The sequence below is a fragment of the Zootoca vivipara genome, chromosome 9 (genome assembly GCF_963506605.1).
Source record: "Zootoca vivipara chromosome 9, rZooViv1.1, whole genome shotgun sequence".
In the NCBI taxonomy this organism is placed as follows: domain Eukaryota; kingdom Metazoa; phylum Chordata; class Lepidosauria; order Squamata; family Lacertidae; genus Zootoca; species Zootoca vivipara.
The window spans coordinates 36,052,117-36,072,878 of NC_083284.1; the positions used below are offsets into that span (position 1 = coordinate 36,052,117).

Here is a 20,762-nt window from a genome sequence, read left to right on the forward strand (position 1 = left end):
AAGAAAAACAGTTTCCACGACAAAACCTGCACCAAATTACTAAGCAGAAAACTGTGCACAGAATATAGCTTACCTTTTAACCGAGGACTGTGCACATACATCCTCTGCAGATGTAGATTGATTGGAACAAATTCTAGTGTCTTTTCTCCTTTACTGCAGCTTGATTTGAAAGAAGAGCCTGGGAAGAAAAAGTGAACAGAATCATTATTTGAGGTGCCCATGTAACGCTCTGCCTTTCTAAAAATGCCAGAACAATACTTCCACATCGACAGCATTTTCAAATTGCTTTTAATGTGTTGTTGTGCATCAAGGAAATATCGGCTTGCTAACTGTCTCTCTCAGCATGCACCTCAAAAGCAGTTGACAAAATAGCTTTTAATTCACAGAACGAACTAATGTTTGTGTCTCACCCACCCCCTGTGTTTAGTGATGGATGTTCTTAATGGCTAAAAATCAGTACACAGCATGTTTGACGCCACATTTGAACTATATTGTGTTTATGGGTTTACAAAAAGAGGAATGTCACAGTGAGGAATGCTTGTGTTCAGGCAGGAGCAAAGGAAGGCTCTCTGGCACCCGGTGCGGGGTGTCAAAGAGTGGGGCAAACCGCCCATGGGGTGGGGAAAACCACCCAGCATCGCATATGCGGCGCACGCATGGAGCAGCACTGTACAGACGGTGGTGGGATCCTCTGCTCGCGGCTGCAGCCACGCAATGGCAGCTGCTCGCGCCGCCATGCCCAGGGGCGGCGGGATGAGCCCCCTCTGGGGTGCCTTCTTGTCACCCCCCTCAGAGATGGCGCCCGGGGAGGGCCGCTCCCCCTCCTCCGCCACTGTATTCAGGGTTCCATTCCAGCCCCAGTCCTCAATTTTTGTCCCTCACCCCACCAACAAACACCTTATTCATCTGCCCTTGTGCTGCTATTTTGGCTGCATAAGACCAGGCAATTTCCACGTAAGTTCAGACCCCTAGAAGCAACTTTGTTTTTAGTGGGGGGAAACAGGCTGAATTAGGGAGGAAGGGGCAGGAAAGTCCCTTTCCACAAGCTTCTTTCTGTTTGTGATTTTCAGGACCCATCCACCACCCAGCCCTGCATCTTTCAATCATGGGAAGCTGCAAACTATCAAGGATTCCAAATAAGGCTTCATAGAGCCTTATTCCAAGATCATGGCCACTGGTCCCATCACCTCCTGGCAAATAGAAGGGGAAGAAATGGAGGCAGTGAGAGATTTTACTTTCTTGGGCTCCTTGATCACTGCAGATGGTGACAGCAGTCACGAAATTAAAAGACGCCTGCTTCTTGGGAGAAAAGCAATGACAAACCTAGACAGCATTTTAAAAAGCAGAAACATCACCTTGCCGACAAAGGTCTGTATAGTTAAAGCTATGGTTTTCCCAGTGGTGATGTATGGAAGTGAGAGCTGGACCATAAAGAAGGCTGATCGCCGAAGAATTGATGCTTTTCAATTATGGTGCTGGAGGAGACTCTTGAGAGTCCCATGGACTGCAAGAAGATCAAACCTAGCCATTCTGAAGGAAATCAGCCCTGAGTGCTCACTGGAAGGACAGATCGTGAAGCTGAGGCTCCAATATTTTGGCCACCTCATGGGAAGAGAAGACTCCCTGGAAAAGACCCTGATGTTGGGAAAGATGGAGGGCACAAGGAGAAGGGGACGACAGAGGATGAGATGGTTGGACAGTGTTCTTGAAGCTATGAACATGAGTCTGACCAAACTGCGGGAGGCAGTGGAAGACAGGAGTGCCTGGCGTGCTATGGTCCATGGGGTCACGAAGAGTTGGACATGACTAAACAACAACAACAACAACAACAGCAGAGCAGAAAGTGCATTGTTTTCACTGATAACTTGCACACTGTGTTTATATGATTTAGAATTAGGAAAAGCTTTCATTATAAGATTTCTACGGGGTCTGAAGCAGCCCTGTAGAGAGTACAATTTGGGAAAGGACTTGTTTGAATTTAACATGGGTGGAAAGATGTAGCAGGGGCAAAGCATTAGAATGGTGGCATCCAACATAATGCTATACATATAGGCAGAACAAGGAGACTATCCCCTTGCATTTGTGGAATCATAAAATATGAATGACCAATACAAATATATTATCAAGCATTCATATACAGTGGTACCTCGGTTTATGAACACAATTGGTTCCGGAAGTCTGTTCATAAACTGAAGCGTTCATAAACTGAAGCGTTCATAAACTGAAGCGAACTTTCCCATTGAAAGTAATGGAAAGTGGATTAATCTGTTCCAGACGGTCCACAGAGTACTTAAACTTGAAGCGTTCATAAACTGAAGTGAACTTTCCCATTGAAAGTAATGAATAGTGGATTAATCCATTCCAGACGGGTCCGTGGAGTACTCAACCTGAAGCGTACTTAACCCGAAGCATGGGTGTAATTGGTTCCGGAAGTCTGTTCATAAACTGAAGCATTCATAAACTGAAGTGAACTTTCCCATTGAAAGTAATGGAAAGTGAATTAATCCATTCCAGATCGGTCCGCGGCGTTCGTAAACCGAAAATTCGTAAACCAAGGTGTTCATAAACCGAGGTTCCACTGTATTACATATATTATCTAAATAACCCTTACAATAGCCCTGTAGCCCTGTACAGTATTATTCATCTCATGTTATAGTCAGGACCTTGTGCTTTCGCCATGGGTATCTTGGAAGCTTTTATGCTGAAAGGCAGGATACAAGTTTGATAATTGCCAGCTTGTGAGTATGTGATTGGAGATGGTCTCCACAATGCACCAGTTGCCAAAGCTCACTGTCCCTACCAAGCATAAGTGGACACCCAAAGAACTATGAGCTTTACTGTTACTGTGGCCTAGCTTGTTACTATGCCACTGAACCTGTGTGCTCTTGCTCACACACCGCCACCCCTTCCCCCTCTTCTTCTTGTGCCATGATAAGCCAGGGGGTTTACATGCTAACTATGGCTATAAGATTCATAGCAAGTCAGGGCTTTAAGCCATGGTTTAAGATCGCGACCTCGTACCCATAGTTTCCCAGTTTGGGTATAATGGGAAACTATGGTTAACTGAAGTCTTATGCAGTTAGTTACACCACTCCAGAAAGAGAGGCCAGAGGATGTGGACCAAACAGGAATAATGATTGTTCACATATTATTAACTCAAGATACGTATTTGCAAGCAGGACCTTTGTATCACACTACCACAGGCATTCACATATTCCCTTACTGCTAAGGGGCGCCTTGTACACCTCCTTCCAGCAACTCTGGCAGCCAAGCTGGTGCTAAATGTATTGCTCCGCTTTCCTTTGGACAACATCAGCAAGACTGAGAGGGGGAGTAATGTCATTTGGGCAGCCCAGGACCTCCAGACACATGGGCCAGACATGCACCCCGGGGAGGTCACTTCGGTGCTGCTAACACAGCAGTTTGACTTCACCCCTGGATCTCTATGATCTCTTGAGACAGACAGATGCCAACAACAAGGAGTGGTTTATTTGAGTCTGGCTTGGAATCCCCAGACCATAAATCATATGAGAACTCAAAAGATGCAGCTCTGACTGCCTTTAAGGAGGGATGGATACAAAGTAGTGTGCACACACATGATTAAATTATCTTTTTATATGTTTGGTGATATATTTCTTCCAAGGATTCTTCAGGGAAATTCATGTGTTTAAATGTATGGTGTGTGCACAGCTTGAGACTCTGGGTTTTTTCAAACTTTATTTTCAAGGCTCCAGAAGGTCCTGCATTCAAATAATTAAGGAATCTCTAGTTCACTCATTCAGTTCTTCTTATTGTGAGGAAAGCAAGTGAAAGCAGCAAGAGGATGGGAGCAACATACATGTTCAAGGGCCATTCCTGAACTCTTCAGGAGTTGGGTGGCAAGGATATCAACTGTATGGCGCCCATGCCACATAGCTGTGTAGAAAGCATCAGATCATTAATTCAACTCTTCAGTGAGAACAGTCTCATACCTGTATACTTCCCAAGTTCTGCAAGCATGTTTTGGTAGAGAGTTAACATTTGATCACAGTGTGCAATAACACTTTTCCGCATATTGTCCCAATGTGGAGCAAGTTCCCCGAGTTCATTAAGGTCCTGATTCCTAGGATAGAAGGAAAAAGTCACAGCATCAGCCCCATGACACAAAAATATTCAGCTACTAATGAGCGGTTCAATAGGCAATTAAATTGTTAAATCTTTACTGGCACACATACACCACCATTCTGTAGTTCAGTTGTATAGCGCATGCATTGCATACATAAGAACATAAGAAGAACCTGTTGGATCAGGTCAACGGTCCATCTAGTCCTGTCTGTTCTCACAGTGGCCAGCCAGTTGTCTGTGGAAAGCCAGTGAGCAGGATGTGAATGCAATAGCAACCTGCCCCCCCGTGATTCCCAGCTACTGCTATTCAGAGGTATGCTACCTCTGATAGTGGAGGCTGTCCTTGTCCAGGAACAGTTGTAGCTGGAAAAACAACCAAAATGCATCTGAGCCACTGAGGTCACCTAGACATCAAGTGGCAATGCTGAATGGACTACTACCAAACTGTATGGACAGGGAGTACAACCCTATCCAGAGCAGGATGAACATCTATGTCCCAGACCCAATAACCACCCACCTACAGTGCCTTCACCTTTTCAGAATTCATCTTCATCCAGCCCACTACCAAGTCCAGACACAAATTGTCCAGACAAAAGTCATTGTTATTGTGGTGTCTGAGGGCCTTTTATGTGAGAATGAAGCATGGTTAATACTTCTAGAAGAAGAGAGTCCATTCCATTGGTCTTAATTTATTACTATTTTTACTTGGCCCAGTTGCATGGGATTGCAAATAATCACATTCCACATGAAAATAACCTCGCCGGTCCTGTGTGAGGCAGTACAGCTCAACAACTGGCAATATAAACCTATTGTGTGATGGAATCCCTTGCAGACAACTGCAGTGCCTCTACCGTCAGGTTGTGTATCCACAGCCATGACCAGAAGTGGAATGGCTGCTGGGAGGAGTGCAAATAGAAGAAATGCCATGGTGCACCTGCAGCAGCACAACCAAATGCCTTCATCTCCCCCAGCTGCAGCAAAATATACCTCTCCCATACTGGTCTCTACAGCCACACTGGGCACTATAACTCTTCAACAGTTCGACTTCAGCCTCCAAGATGCCCTCCTCTGTTGTCTCCCAAGACAGACAGATGCTAACAACTGTGTGAGTAACAATGTTTGATACTAAAAACAAAAACCAATTAAAACATTAGCTTAAGTAAAAATCCCATTTGCCTTTTTAAACATATCACACCACGATACATTCCTGACCTCATTAATCTTTATCCTAAGTGAAAATGTCAGTGTCATGGAAAATCATCATGTCACCGATATTACAAAAGGAAATCCGTAAGCAAGTTGCCAGGTTTCCTGTCCAGTCTTCTGGAAGTTGACCTCATCTAGTGCTGCCTGAAAGCATGTGATAAAGTGTTGCTGCTAAAGCTGACAATTTGGTTTTGTACATGGTTGCTACATTGACTACAGAAGTATGCAGAGTCTTCTCCTGTACTGGATTAAATTCATTTGTGGGCATCCTATGATGCAGACAAAACAGTTGGAGCCGAATGCCCTACAATGCATCTCCTTGACCTTGGCCCTCACAGCTGAATTGCCTTTTGCTAATTCAAATGCATTTCCAAGGTAAGAAGTGGTCCTGATACTGAAAAGAAAGCATGTTTGTTGTTGAGTTTGGGGGGGTGGGGGTGTATGCTGTGTAACTGCAGACTAATGTCTAATCAACCTTTCCTACCAGGGTGGTTAAGTGGGCACCAGCTTACCAATTCAAAGCTGAAACGGATTATCTTGATCTACTTCTACATGGATTTAGTAAAATTGTCATCACTATAGATAAGTATGTAGATAGCCTTAGTCACCTTTACAGAGGACCTGTATCAGAAGATAAATAGGGGGAATGTGACCATGGTGATTCTTTTGGCTCTTCTGACAGCCTTGGATACTATGGACAGCTCACCGTCAAGAAGGGTCTTAGACTAGTGTTCTGCAGGGGTGTTGTGGGAGGTTGAAAGATAGGAGTTATCACTTTGAACTTGGAGAATGAGGAGGACCAATTCCTGGATTAGAAGCAGCCAGCCATGGTGGTAGTGGTATTTTCTTATGCTATGATGTTTTTATTGCAATCCATTTCAGGGACTCTGTCACCAAAGCAGTATATAAAATCAAGTACAATGGGGCTACTTTGTCACTATCTTCAAACTTGATGGAGGGTCAGTGGGGGGGGGGGTTGCTTTTTGCTGTTATTTACTTCATTTGTAAATACTTCAAATATTACAAAAGCACCATTAGCCTGCAGTGCTCTCTCATCCAAAGGAAACTAAATCCTCTAGCATAGTCCTTGGACTTGACATCACTCAGGAAAATGGGAAACACTTAGCAAAACACTTATTCTCCAGGAACTAGATGCCTCGGGTCTGATATATTTGAAGGAATATCTTCTTCAATAGGTAGGCTAGCATGTCTCCAGAGATCTTTTAAACATTTACTAGAGAGAGAAAAACTTATTTCAGGGAGGCAGCCACTCAGGTATGTGCATCACATCTACACAATTGCAATATTTAGGACATACCTACAGTATTAAGGCTTGTTCCCCCAAGCCTGCTGATTTTTCAATATGAAAATTGTCTAGTGCTTAGGTACTGTACTGTATTTTTTTATATTATTGTTAGTAACAGTTTTATGGCATTGTATTATATCTTTCTTCATTTTGCTCTGACAGCAATAGGGCCAGGATCAGGGTATCTATCTGAGAAGAACCCTACCAAATGGGTCCGCCTACCTACTGAGGTCTTCAGTACACTATAACGTCCTCTCAAAAGCAGCTTCTCTTGCCCCATCTTTAATAGCATTCTACCATGTTGTTAAAACCTTCCTCTTTAGGAAGGCTTTGGTAATTAATTTTAACTTGTTGGAAGCTACTGTAGTGAAACAGCTTATAAAGCTGCTGCTTTTATTCTCTTATCCTTTTAGTCTGCTATTAGCGAGCGTTCTTTTTATTTTTTTACTGTTATACTTCTTTAACGGTTGTAATTTTACTGTTGTTCGCCACTGTGAGCTCTGCTGAGGATGATGGAAGCGTTGGGGTGCAGTGGAGGCAGGTGTACCAAGAGTAAACAGGCAGAGCAATCTCCAAGTTTCCTAGACTGTCCTCTCTGACCTAAAATATGCTGTCCTTCCCTCAGGTGCTGGACTGATATTCTTAGGTTTGCTGATCTCCTTTTCTACTTCCCTGTTCTCCATCCTCGCCTTGGGAGAGGAAGCGTCTTTTATGTCTCTCTTGCTGAGATGCAAGAACAAGCATGGCTCAATGAATCTCCCCCTTATTTATACAGAACTAGGAATATCTTATTTTTCCTAAACTCAGAATATCTTTGTGATTATATCCAGAGTAATGTGTGCTCCTTCAAAAGGGATCCAGTATTTAATTCAACTTCTGCTGAGTGCTTGAACTCCAAATGTCAACAGAGAAGAGGAAACGTTTAAAATAACATAAAAACCAAAGTGTGAAAGTTTCTCCTCCTTTCGTGTGTGTATGTATTAAAGTTAAATGGGTCTGAGTTTGAGCTGTGTCAGGATAGGATACAGTTTGGGGATCACATGAATCCTAAATAACAAGTTCTATACAAAGTTTGCCTGCATTTGGAAGTTACATTCTCAGAAGGCCCCCTTCTTAAAGGTTAATCTGAAATCAGGAGCAGGTGGCAAAATGTTGCATAAAACAGTGAAAATCCTTTTTTGTATAAGTGCTAAACCCTTCATTCAATGCAGATGCATGCTGTTCTCATTAACTTCTACTGGGAATCATTTGCATATTTTTGAAGGCAGACTATAGCTCTCAATATCTTCTTAAAGCACCCCTTCCATGATCACTTTACTAGATTTAGATCTTAAGCTTTGCATACTGCTTGGTTTGCATATCCCAGTAGGAGCGGGTGAATCTGTATGCTTGCAGGATTTTTGCCATATTGTGAAATAATGGATTAGAAGAAAAAACACATGCGGTGGACTGAGGGTTTCATTGGAAATAAAACTTGGCTATTAAAAATACTTAGAAATGGTATTTTTGATTGAGCTGGATTTTAGACATAGCTGCATGACAACTTTAAATGTATCTTTACTTTTTCTTATTAATTATATGTAATTATAAACCATACAGTTAGCTCCTATTCATTGTGTTTCCTTGCAGTGTTAATATAACAATCAGCTAAGGTTAAAGAAAAGAAGCATAGTTAAATCTATGATGTTACTCTCTTAATGACTTAATTTCATTATGTTTAAGCATATGCCTGTGGCAAGATTAATGGATTGATGACTATCAGAATGCCCTATTTACAATCAATAACTTCCAACATTGAAAGTAAGGATTGATGCTCTGGGTGATTGGAACAATGTAATTAAACTGCCCATAGGCTTTCATCATGTTAATCTGTTCAGCACTCATTCACACTGGGTCATTCACACTGGCTATCTACCACAGAAATCAGTCTGAATTTGATGTTTTCATAGGATCACTGATATCAATTGCATTCGGATTAAAATTAGGATCGTTATGATGAAGAAACATGATTAGTATGAGCTAAGTAAAATTGTAGTTCATGGCTTTATAACTCATTATAAAGCATGAAAGATAAGGCTGCAATCAAAGTCCATTTTAAGCCTATCTATTTATTTATTTTAAAAATGTACAGCCCATTTTTACATGTGGCTATAAAGTGTCTTACAAAGAAAAAATAAATAAAACATAAACACCAGAAAAATTCATGTTGCAAAGATCTCCTCAAATAGAATTGTTTTGACCTGACGTCTGAAATTCTGTAGAGATGATCCCTGGCTGGTTTCTCTATTGGGGACTTCAGGGAAGGGAGGGACTGCTCTTTATTAGATACCAACAGCAAGAACCACCATGACATCAGTCGTAACCTTAAGAACCTGCGCTTGAGGTTGCTTTTTTCCCTTTCACGTGTGTTATGTCTTTTCAGAAGTGATTTGACAGTAACAGCGAGCTGGAGAGAAAGGTATATAGTACACCCAAGATATTCCAAGCTAAGAGAACTGCAAATATTATACTGGATCTGGAACACGGAAATGAGGGACAAACACATGCAATATTCTATTACATCCCATTGGTTTTCCAGAATGGCTTTTATGTCATGTGAAAGGTCAAACATAATGCACAAAGTAACAAGGAAACATCAGGAAAATGAATAAACTGCAGTCTGAATGACACCGGAGAGCTTTTTTGACTAAAAGGCAGGGCATAAATGTTATAAACAAACACAGTAATAAATAAGTAGCAGAAGGCATTTACAATCTAGCTCAATTAAAATTAAAACACTAAGCTTTACAACATTAGACTTGTATTTAGCTTTTTGTTGCCTCACATTTGGCGAACTGTCTCTGTGTATTCTTAGAGACCTCTTTTATCATAAATCTCCTGGCTACAGACCTCAGCTCCATGCCAATAAACAACAGAAGTCTTAACTTCCCAGTAGCTGTGAGGATCCCCTGAGGCTCAAACTGGGGCCCTTCTTTTCTCTGTGCAGCTGCCCTGCACATTGAGCTATCAGAACCGCAGCTTGGAACATCTTTCTGGCAATGAAATATTCTCACACCATGGACTTGCCTCACCTACTTTGCTGCCCATTGGACCCAAAGACCTCTACTGCAACTGGGACCTTGCATGAGCAACAGGGTCTTAGTGGCCTTTCTGTGCAGTGGTTGTTGGTGACCATTGGAACAGGTATGGCAGAAGGCAGGTAGGTCGACAGTAGGTGAAGCTTATGGTGCATTTTAAGTATATGGCTTCCCCCCCCCAAATAATCCTGGGAACTGCAACTTGGTAAGGATGCTGGGAAATGTAGCTCTGTGGGATGTAAGCTACAGTAGCCAGGATTGTTTGGGGGAAGTCACAGGTGCCAAAGTGCTACAAATGTGCTTTGAATGTATGGTGTGTAGGCAATGGAGCCAATGGCAGGCAGAAGTAACTCCTTCCAGCTTTGTCCCCATTCTCTTCCCTGCTGAGTTTTATGAGGGAAATGCTGAGATGAAACTGATAGCTAGTGTCACCTCTGGAGCTGGTTGGAAATAAGAAGGCAGGTGGGAGCTGGCCGAGGTTGGTGGGGCAGTGCCCCACTTGCCCTAAGAGGCCAGCCTCCACCATTCCTCTGCTCGGGCTTCTGACTTTGTCCTCTGGGCTCACCTGTGGCAGCTGCCTGCAGCTCAGTCCCAACATTGGCAGACTGAACAGGTTGAAACTGTGTGGATTCCTAGCAGTGAACTCATGGATTTCACTCAACTTCTATTACCAATGTTATTAAGACAGTTTTATAGCTTGCTTTTACTTTTTCATGCTGTTTCCCTTACCTTCTCATATCCTCCTTTATGTGCAGGCTGATGAGTTCCTTGGGAATATGAAAAGAAAGAGTGCTCTCAGACATCTGTTCTCGTACACACATCCACTTGTTGTCAGAAGTGGGGAATCTATATAACTTACAGATCGGGTTTTTTAACACTGCAAAAGGGAAAAAAATGATGGGGTTGCTTAATCGCAGCTATATTTTTGTTCAAAAGCTATCACAGTGGTTTATTATCGAAGTAATTTATCTCTTTCTCGCTGTATTTTAAAAATTAAACCCCACAAATAAATCTATTCTGCATTTAATTTATTATTATTATTTAATTTATTTCAATAAATTAAAGGGAGAGTCCCTTAAGTTATGCTACCCAAACAAAAGACAATTAAATTCTACTTAGAACACTAGATGCTGGATTTATTACCTCAGCTGCACTAAGATTAAAAACTCAGGACTACTGGCACGGATTCCTAGGATATAAGAACTTGGCTGAGAAATAAACAGTGAAATCTCAGTGAGCAGCTGATGACATTATGATCATGTGTTATGAATGATAATATTCTCCTGGCTCCACATCCATTGTTGTTTTTTGTTTTGCTTTAAATAAAATATACTTCATCTTTTGAAGCACTTTTGTGGTGGTTCAGCTGGTTTCTTTTTACTAGCCGTGCAGATTCAAAATGATCTCATCACATAGAATCTCATTATACTTTCCAAAATCGTTTGATAAAACTAGCTATGCTGTAGATAAACAACAATGGAAATGGTATGTTTCATCCACAGACCCTTGCCAACAGGGCTAGTTCATATATTCAAAAATTGGGACATTAATTCAAGGTATTAGATTTGGAATCCTTTTTCCTTTGGCCATGGGCTTGCAAGTGCCATAGCAACTATGGGAGATAACTTTCCATCCATTAGCAAGCTCTCATTGGCAAGCCTGTTTGGACAACACGGGAAAGCCAAACCATAGCTTACCAGGACTACATGGATGTGCTGCAGAGCCCACACCTGCTTTGGTCTTCCCCAACCCTTTTAGCTTAGTGTGGCAGGGCAGCTAAGCCAAGGTTTGGTGCAGCATATCATCCTGGTAAAACTCTTTCCCCCTTAACCAGGAACAAACAGAAAGGGCTGAAGCCAAGGGAAAGAAGAGTTTAACATCAAAGACAAAGATATCTTGATCATAATTAAGAGTTTGACAGACTTAGTGTAACTACACAAGCAAACACAAACCCTTATAAAGCATGAACCAAGCTTTTGAGTCCACAAAAGCTAGCCAAGGTGCTTCTGAGCTACAACTGAATTGCAGCAGTTGTGAAATGTCTCTGAACCTAGGGTAGTCAGGTTAGCGGCACATTTCAGCCACATTTCAAACTTATTTCTACTGTGATTTCCAATTACTGAGAGAAATTTATTTACTCCTTGTATCTGACTCAAGTCCCCTAATTATTATGCGGATTGTCTGCTAGGTGTATATTGGTCAAAATCTATAAGAGAGAGCTTGTTTTCTGGCAACACACTGGGTGGCCTTGGGCCAGTGATTGCCTCTTTAGCCTAACCTACTTCACAGGGTAATTGTGGGGATTAAATGAGGAGTGCAGAACCATGTGCGTCACCTTGACTTCCTTAAGAGAAAAAGGTGGGATATAAATGCAATAAACAAAGAAAAAAAGAAGTTAAACTACAGGCTGAATTGGCTCAATTCCAAACTGCAGCAGGACTGTAGGTCAATTATTCAAAATCTCAGCTGCTATGCTTGGAGGGACCAACAGTGTTTAGGAAATATAGGCTTGTTATCTCTGCAAGACACATATTTTAAATATCTGACCATTGTTGTTGTTTAGTCGTTTAGTCGTGTCCGACTCTTCGTGACCCCATGGACCATAGCACGCCAGGCACTCCTGTCTTGCACTGCCTCCCGTAGTTTGGTCAAACTCATGTTCGTAGCTTCGAGAACACTGTCCAACCACCTTGTCCTCTGTCGTCCCCTTCTCCTAGTGCCCTCAATCTTTCCCAACATCAGGGTCTTTTCCAAGGATTCTTCTCTTCTCATGAGGTGGCCAAAGTATTGGAGCCTCAGCTTCACGATCTGTCCTTCCAGGGAGCACTCAGGGCTGATTTCCTTAAGAATGGATAGGTTTGATCTTCTAGCAGTCCATGGGACTCTCAAGAGTCTCCTCCAGCACCATAATTCAAAAGCATCAATTCTTCGGCGATCAGCCTTCTTTATGGTCCAGCTCTCACTTCCATACATCACTACTGGGAAAACCATAGCTTTAACTATACGTACCTTTGTCGGCAAGGTGATGTCTCTGCTTTTTAAGATGCTGTCTAGGTTTGTCATTGCTTTTCTCCCAAGAAGCAGGCGTCTTTTAATTTCGTGACTGCTGTCACCATCTGCAGTGATCAAGGAGCCCAAGAAAGTAAAATCTCTCACTGCCTCCATTTCTTCCCCTTCTATTTGCCAGGAGGTGATGGGACCAGTGGCCATGATCTTGGTTTTTTTGATGTTGAGCTTCAGACCATATTTTGCGCTCTCCTCTTTCACCCTCATTAAAAGGTTCTTTAATTCCTCCTCACTTTCTGCCATCAAGGTTGTGTCATCTGCATATCTGAGGTTGTTGATATTTCTTCCGGCAATCTTAATTCCTGCTTGGGATTCATCTAGTCCAGCCTTTCGCATGATGAATTCTGCATATAAGTTAAATAAGCAGGGAGACAATATACAACCTTGTCGTACTCCTTTCCCAATTTTGAACCAATCAGTTGTTCCATATCCAGTTCTAACTGTAGCTTCTTGTCCCACATAGAGATTTCTCAGGAGACAGATGAGGTGATCAGGCACTCCCATTTCTTTAAGAACTTGCCATAGTTTGCTGTGGTCGACACAGTCAAAGGCTTTTGCATAGTCAATGAAGCAGAAGTAGACGTTTTTCTGGAACTCTCTAGCTTTCTCCATAATCCAGCGCATGTTTGCTATTTGGTCTCTGGTTCCTCTGCCCTTTCGAAATCCAGCTTGCACTTCTGGGAGTTCTCGGTCCACATACTGCCTAAGCCTGCCTTGTAGAATTTTAAGCATAACCTTGCTAGCGTGTGAAATGAGCGCAATTGTGCGGTAGTTGGAGCATTCTTTGGCACTGCCCTTCTTTGGAATTGGGATGTAGACTGATCTTCTCCAATCCTCTGGCCATTGCTGAGTTTTCCAAACTTGCTTGCATATTGGGTGTAGCACCTTAACAGCATCATCTTTTAAAATTTTAAATAGTTCAGCTGGAATATCATCACTTCCACTGGCTTTGTTATTAGCAGTGCTTTCTAAGGCCCATTTGACTTCACTCTCCAAGATGTCTGGCTCAAGGTCAGCAACCACACTACCTGGGGTGTACGAGACCTCCATATCTTTCGAAACAAAATTAAAAAATTCCTTCCAGTAGCACCTTAGAGACTAAGTTTGTCATTGGTGTGAGCTTTTGTGTGCATGCACATGTCAAAGCTATTTTTAGCCATCTCACCCCTTGCTTTTTCCTGTAAGACCAATGGGAGTCGTTAACAGTCGTCAACAGGTTTACCATACCTATCAGCCAATCACCCATTCCCACCACCCTTCTGAGTAATACCCCCTCCCCAACTCCTCACTATATATAAGAGTCTGGTGTCTTCTGTTTCAGTGTATCTGAAGAAGTGTGCATGCACATGAAAGCTCATACCAATGACAAACTTAGTTGGTCTCTAAGGTGCTACTGGAAGGAATTTTTTTAATTTTGTTCAGACTACGGCAGACCAACACAGCTACCTACCTGTTCAGACTTTATCGTGAGGCGAGCCAGTTACATCAGTTCTTGTCTCTCCTCAAGAACCACACAGACCTTTCATAGATACCTATGGAGTAACAACTTAAGCAAGTGATGCCCCTTTGCTCTCTGTCTACTTAAGGCTTGAATAACCTCTTCCTAGGTGTTGCTTTGAAGGTGTGGAGGGGACATCAAAAGTGGCTAACTCCCTTGCTGTCTCCTCTCCACCCCATGAACAATAAAAATGATGGATTTATTTGAAAATGACGAACCTCTGCTGCACACCCAACTTCTATCCTTGCTACCAGATACTAGAACACAGTTTTAAAGCTTTACATGTGGGTATTTAGAGACTTGCACGTCCTTCAGGCTCTCTCAGATCTTTGGCTGCTTTTGAAATGTTGGGCTCAACGAGACTTCCGTTTGGTCCATACTTCTAAACACAGGTCTGAGATATTTTTTCTTTTGTCCCACTGTTTTCCCCAGGAAAACCCACTGTTTACTGCTGAATCAGAGAAAATGTAAATTTAAGGGTGTGTGTGTGTGTGGATTGATGTGTGTTCCGATTCAGCGGTAAGCAGCAAATTTTCTTGGGAAAAGTATTGGGACACAGGAAAGAACTCTTGGACCTGTGCCCAGAAGTCATGGACCAAGTGGAAGAAATCATGGGACAAAGGGAAGTGTTGGATGAGCCCCATGTTTGCAGCAGTCTATTTGCAGGAAGGGCATCACCTTAGCCCAGGCAAACTTGGCCCTCCAGATGTTTTGGGACTACAACTCCCATCATCCCTGACCACTGGTCCTGTTAGATAGGGATGATGGGAGTTGTAGTCCAAAAACAGCTGGAGGGCTGAGTTTGCCAATGCCTGCCTTAGCCTACTGTAGAATCCTAGTTCAGGTCCTTTATGTGGGTTCTCAGAACACAACCCATTACATATGATCTCTGAAACAAATAGCCTCATTAACCTATTGTAATATTGCTCACTCCTGTGGGACATAATGTTTCCTAATAGATACTAACCCACATTTTGATCCATGAAATATATGCAACACAAAAAGTTACTAATGATTCATATATACTACTAAAAAATGAAGTTCAAAGAAAACGTCTATATATAAATATATATATATATATATAGTGTTGCATCACTTCAGGCAGCACAGGTTTCTGGAAAGGAGCAGCAAAAAGGCAAGATCATCAGAGGCACTCCACTTCCTCTAACATGCCCATTACCTTTCTAACATTTTGTTCCTTTCATTTTCATTTTAAAAAGATCACATTTTCATAACACACACACACAGAGAGAAAATATATTATTTTAATTTTAAGATTCTAGCTTTATATATGAATAGCAGTAAAAACCAAAATGTCTCGAGATAAAAATAAAATAGTTATGAGCATCTATGAGATTAACCATTGATACTTCATTCCGACTCTTAGTCACTACTTCATAACTCACTTGGAGCTTGAGCTTCATATATTAAGAGTGATCAAGAACAATGCCAAAGGCCTTTAAGCTTTAGAGATTTTTTTTTAAAAAAAAGCCAAACATGTAAGCATGTGTCCCCAGCCCCCTATCTACTTCCAGAATTGTAAACAATAACAATAAACTGTTCAAGACACTGAAATGCAGTGTATAAACACAATAACTCTCGGTATGTATGGCCAGCTACTGCTGCAATTCCCGTCTTTCAATACATATACAAAAGTAAATACATTACAGGCAAAGCAGAACAGATGGGAAATGCATACACCGTATCACCTGGATGCAGTGATAAATTACAGCACAGGTCAAAGCTAACTGCTAGTAAGGAATTTAATTACGGCTGCAATAATGGTCTGCATGAGGGACAATAAACCAAAGCTGAAACCAGGCAAGTCAGAGGTATTTTGGGTGTATGGTTCATCAAATGAGTGATGTAAATCCTGTGGTAGTCGGGGTTGTATTCCTCATGAAGCAACAGGTTTGTAGCTTGGGGGCACCCATTGATTCATCTTTCACCCACTGGAAGTGCAGGATGCTTCTGCAACAATAAGTACGTGTACTTTTACCAGCTTAGGCTGGTATGTCAGTTGTAAACCTTACCTAGAAAGACATAAGCCTGCCCTCAGTTACCTATGCATTGGAAATGTCCAAGTTAGGCTCCTGCATGTGCTAGTTAGCCATTAGTGCAGAATGCACTAGATTACTAAAAGGGACTGAGGATTATTATTACATTATGCCTCTGTTATGTCAGGGACAATGGCTCTCAGTCTGTTTCCTGGTTCAGTTCAAAGGTTCTGGTCTTTGCACTACAGGGTTTAGGACCAAGACACTTAAAGGACTGCCTGTCTCAGATGTACCTAGCCATACATTAGGTCTTCAGTGAAGGGCCTGCTGCAGGTATCTCCACCACTTGAGGTGAAGCAGGTACCCACCAGAGAGGACTTTTCAGTGGTGGTACCCCTGAAGGCGGTGAAGGTCCTATGTGAGTGCCTGGAGGCGGTTGGAGGATGGATGGTGGCTAACAGATTGAGATTGAATCCCGACAAGACAGAAGTACTGTTTGTGGGGGACAGGAGGCGGGCAGTCGTGGAGGATTCCCTGGTCCTGAATGGGGTAACTGTGCCCCTGAAGGACCAGGTGCGCAGCCTGGGAGTCATTTTGGACTCACAGCTGTCCATGGAGGCGCAGGACAATTCTGTGTCCAGGGCAGATGTTTATCAGCTCCATCTGGTACGCAGGCTGAGACCCTACCTGCCCGCAGACTGTCTCGCCAGAGTGGTGCATGCTCTAGTTATCTCTCACTTGGACTACTGCAATGTTGGGCTACCTTTGAAGGTCACCTGGAAACTACAACTAACCCAGAATGCGGCAGCTAGACTGGTGACTGGGAGCAGCCGCTGAAACCACATAACACTGGTCCTGAAAGACCTACATTGGCTCCCAGTACGTTTCCGAGCACAATTCAAAGTGTTGGTGCTGACCTTTAAAGCCCTAAATGGCCTCGGTCCAGTATACCTGAAGCAGCGTCTCCTCCCCCATTGTTCTGCCCAGACACTGAGGTCCAGTGCCGAGGGCCTTCTGATGGTTCCCTCGCTACGAGAAGCCAAGTTACAGGGAACCAGGCAGAGGGCCTTCTCGGTAGTGGCACCCACCCTGTGGAATGCCCTCCCACCAGAGGTCAAAGAGAACAACAATTACCAGACCTTTAGAAGGCATCTCAAGGCAGCCCTGTTTAGGGAAGCTTTTAATGTTTGATGGATTTCTGTATTTTAATATTTTGTTGGAAGCCACCCAGAGTGGCTGGGGGAACCTGGCCAGATGGGCGGGGTATAAATAAACTATTATATTATTATTATTATTATTATTATTATTATTATTATTATTATTAATCATGCCCAAATAAGTTGTACCCAAAGAGGTTCATCTGGAAAGCTTGTAGTGGCAAAAACCTTTTCATTTTCCTAAGTTTTTAACATACATTTTTAATCTGGCTGGCTGTTTTATGATGCTTTTGTGGCTTTGTGGCCTTTTAGTTTATTATGTTTCATTTATATTTACAGTTTAATTGTGTTATTACCTATAATGAATGAATGAATAAAAACTTCTAACTCTCTTAGAATTAACATATCATCAGAATGGATCGAGTTCTTGTATGGTGCTAATTTATGGAAATATGATTCAATATGAAGTTGAATATTACCCAGGAGCCAGGTCGCTGAAAAACACTGGCTCATAAACGGGTTCTTGTTAGAAACCATATGAGCATGGGGGCCCAACTCCTTCTCATAATTATATACATGTAGCATATACGTAGCATAGAACATTAATTATTTCCATCATTATAGACTTAGCACACATACCTGCGTTTAATAAAGGTAAATTGTCTTTACTACTGGTGTTTTCTGGAGATGTACACTCATAAACCAAGGCACACTACAAAACAAAAGTTAAAACATTTAGAATGTTATGAGAGGATTCATCATATAAAGTATAAAAGAGTCATAAAACACACTGAAATTGGCACAACACACAGCAAGTGTACTCCAGCCCTCTTCAGGTGTGAGGGCAACAAGTGATCATGTGTGCATATAAAGTGAGTAGCAGATCAGGACCGTGCATGCTGGTTCCACTTCAACATTTCCTTTGCTCGCCAGCCCTACCCCTTCACTCCCAAACTTTGCACAAAGATCTGAAGGGTGAATGTAAGTACATTAAACTAGAAGCACTTATAAGCCTCCTAGTGATTGGAAAACCTGGCAAGGCAGTTCAGCAACTGAACTCATAAACTTTCTCAGATAAATTACATCAGGCTCCATTACTGTGCTACAAAATGTTCCATTCAAAGCATCCAAAGCCCTCCACTATGGAGCTATAAGAAGGGTACAGTACTTTGAAATAGGCATTCAGAGATGCATTCATTTTATCTTGTTTCACCAGTCCCTCATTGTTACAGTGTCATGGCTCCATTTGTTCCCAATCCTTAAAAAAAAACAAAAAACTCCATCCCCTCAGCCTCCTGGGCTAATTCATAGCTCACATTCATTTTCCTCCTTATTCACTGAAGAAAGCATGTTTTCAAAAAGTAATTGGCAGGATAAGTGACCTCACTTATGTTGTTGAAGTATATCCTGGGAATCAACATGTTGGGGCTTGATCATGATTTCCCCTATTACATTGTCTGAAAGATAATCTTCTTAAACCAATTTAAAAACATTATGTTTTTACCTACATAAAGCTGCTGTGTCAACTCAGGAGCACGAAGGAGATGGCAGCCAATTGTCTGAGAGAAAGACAACTGTCCATAACTTTCTTGCTATTGTATCAATCACAGAGGTGCATCTTAAATCAAGTAGAATGTTCCCTAAAACAGGAAGAACTGGAATTACCCACTTCCTAGGGCTGGGGTAAAATGCTCACATCCCTTTCCCAGCCTCATTTATATACCGTGAAAGTCAGAAAGGCATTCAGTGATTGGGGGCTAGGGGAGAATTCAACAACATTCCTGCTAGCCAATTTTAAGTGCCAAAACTAGAGACTGATTATTCTGTCAATTTTGGAGTCTTGTTTTTCCCAAATCTTAAATTTACTTCACCCCATTTCCACTTAAATTTACTATTAAAAGAAGTTCACACAAAAATGCGGGTGTACTTTCATGTGTATTTCTTACAATATATGTACACAGGGTTCGAAACTCCCATTGTTCTAGGCGCATTTTGCGACAGGGAAGAATATCAGCGCAAGCAGTTTCTGAGCTCTGGCCGCGGTACTGCACCTAAGATTTCAGATTAAACCTGCAGAGTGGAAGGAAATGAGGACCTTCTTCTGCCTCCCCACTTCCAACGACTCTCTGAACACTGGAGAAGAGACCCTCTTAAAAATATTAGTGGGGTGGACAGGCAAAGGACTAGACCATGTGAAAAATGAACATAATATTTTAGCTGCAGTTCATTCATTTTCAGCTTTGTATTCTTGTTATTTTAAAAATCCACCTAGACATTCCGTTGTTGTGCCCATAGCCTATGTTTAAGGTGCCATTTAGCTCCTAGCTTTCATATACAGTATTAGTTTCTAACACTGTATGTACATATATATGCAATGTTGTCAATTTATGCAACATTTTTACAAGTGATTTCCCACTATTAGAATGCATTTTTGTGCATGATCTTCACTGATTATTTTTATTTTTGTATGCATTCTTTGGTTGGCCGTTACAAAATTCAGTGACATGTTAATTTCAAAGGAGAGCTGTGTTTTGGGTATTGGTTCAGGAAGTGCAAATTTGCTCAGTGAATTTCTCTCCCATCCCTACCTACAATCCCCATTGAAACAGAATTAAATATTGAAAACACTATTGCTGCTAATTCTGTAAAACAGGAAGCAAAGATAAACAAGTGAATCCAGGAAGACGAATTAATTGCCATGTTTTCTCCCCACCCCCCTTGCATTCAATGTGAAAGTTTTGGGCACATGATAAATTTCTACTGCATCTTTCTATTAAGATTGACATCTTACCTGCAATTCATTATATGGAATTGAACACAATTCATTTCAGATCAAAGGTAACAGTAACAAAGAAAAGAATCAGAGGTACATGTTTCAAAGGAGGGTTATTGTTACAAAAAACCAGAAGTGGATTACTCAGATTACTCTGAGTGCGTCACATATATTTTTCATTAGTTCAGGAGCACCATGTTGCTATGCTATCAACTGAAAATCATTGTCATTACAATTAGAGATTTCTTCCAGACTTGTATTTTCTAGGACAGAAATGATTTTTAGGCAGGTTCACAACGCTTGTTTCAAATACTGTACGGTGAACATTGCTCACATACACACTCCATTTTTTTTAACCACTTCAATTTTAATTTGAGCCAGAGAAGAAATGTTCCATTCTCACTTAGCGCAATGCCTCAAAATATTCAACAGAGTTGTTATATTTTTTGGTCCAAATATGGATAATCATAAGGCGAGTCTTTTTTCAAATTAGTAAAGGAATCATTTGAAAAATTAAACTGATTCTTCATCAGAATCCTGGAAGCAAAGCACTCCTACCAAAACTGAACCTCAGCTAG

At 41.7% G+C, this 20,762-nt stretch overlaps 1 protein-coding gene across 12 annotated transcripts in view; it reads right to left on the reverse strand.

The window, feature by feature from the left end:
* The window catches only part of INPP4B (inositol polyphosphate-4-phosphatase type II B), a 267,689-nt gene that overhangs the window by 73,646 nt on the left and 173,281 nt on the right, over positions 1 to 20,762 (reverse strand). For all 12 annotated transcript variants that reach the window (XM_035113742.2, XM_060278622.1, XM_060278620.1 and 9 more), the window contains 4 exons: positions 18,051 to 18,123; positions 10,423 to 10,570; positions 3,972 to 4,102; positions 74 to 178 (listed from right to left, as the gene is read on the reverse strand). In XM_035113742.2, coding sequence (XP_034969633.1) covers positions 74 to 178; positions 3,972 to 4,102; positions 10,423 to 10,570; positions 18,051 to 18,123 — 457 coding nt within the window. The remainder of the gene's footprint in view (positions 1 to 73; positions 179 to 3,971; positions 4,103 to 10,422; positions 10,571 to 18,050; positions 18,124 to 20,762) is intronic.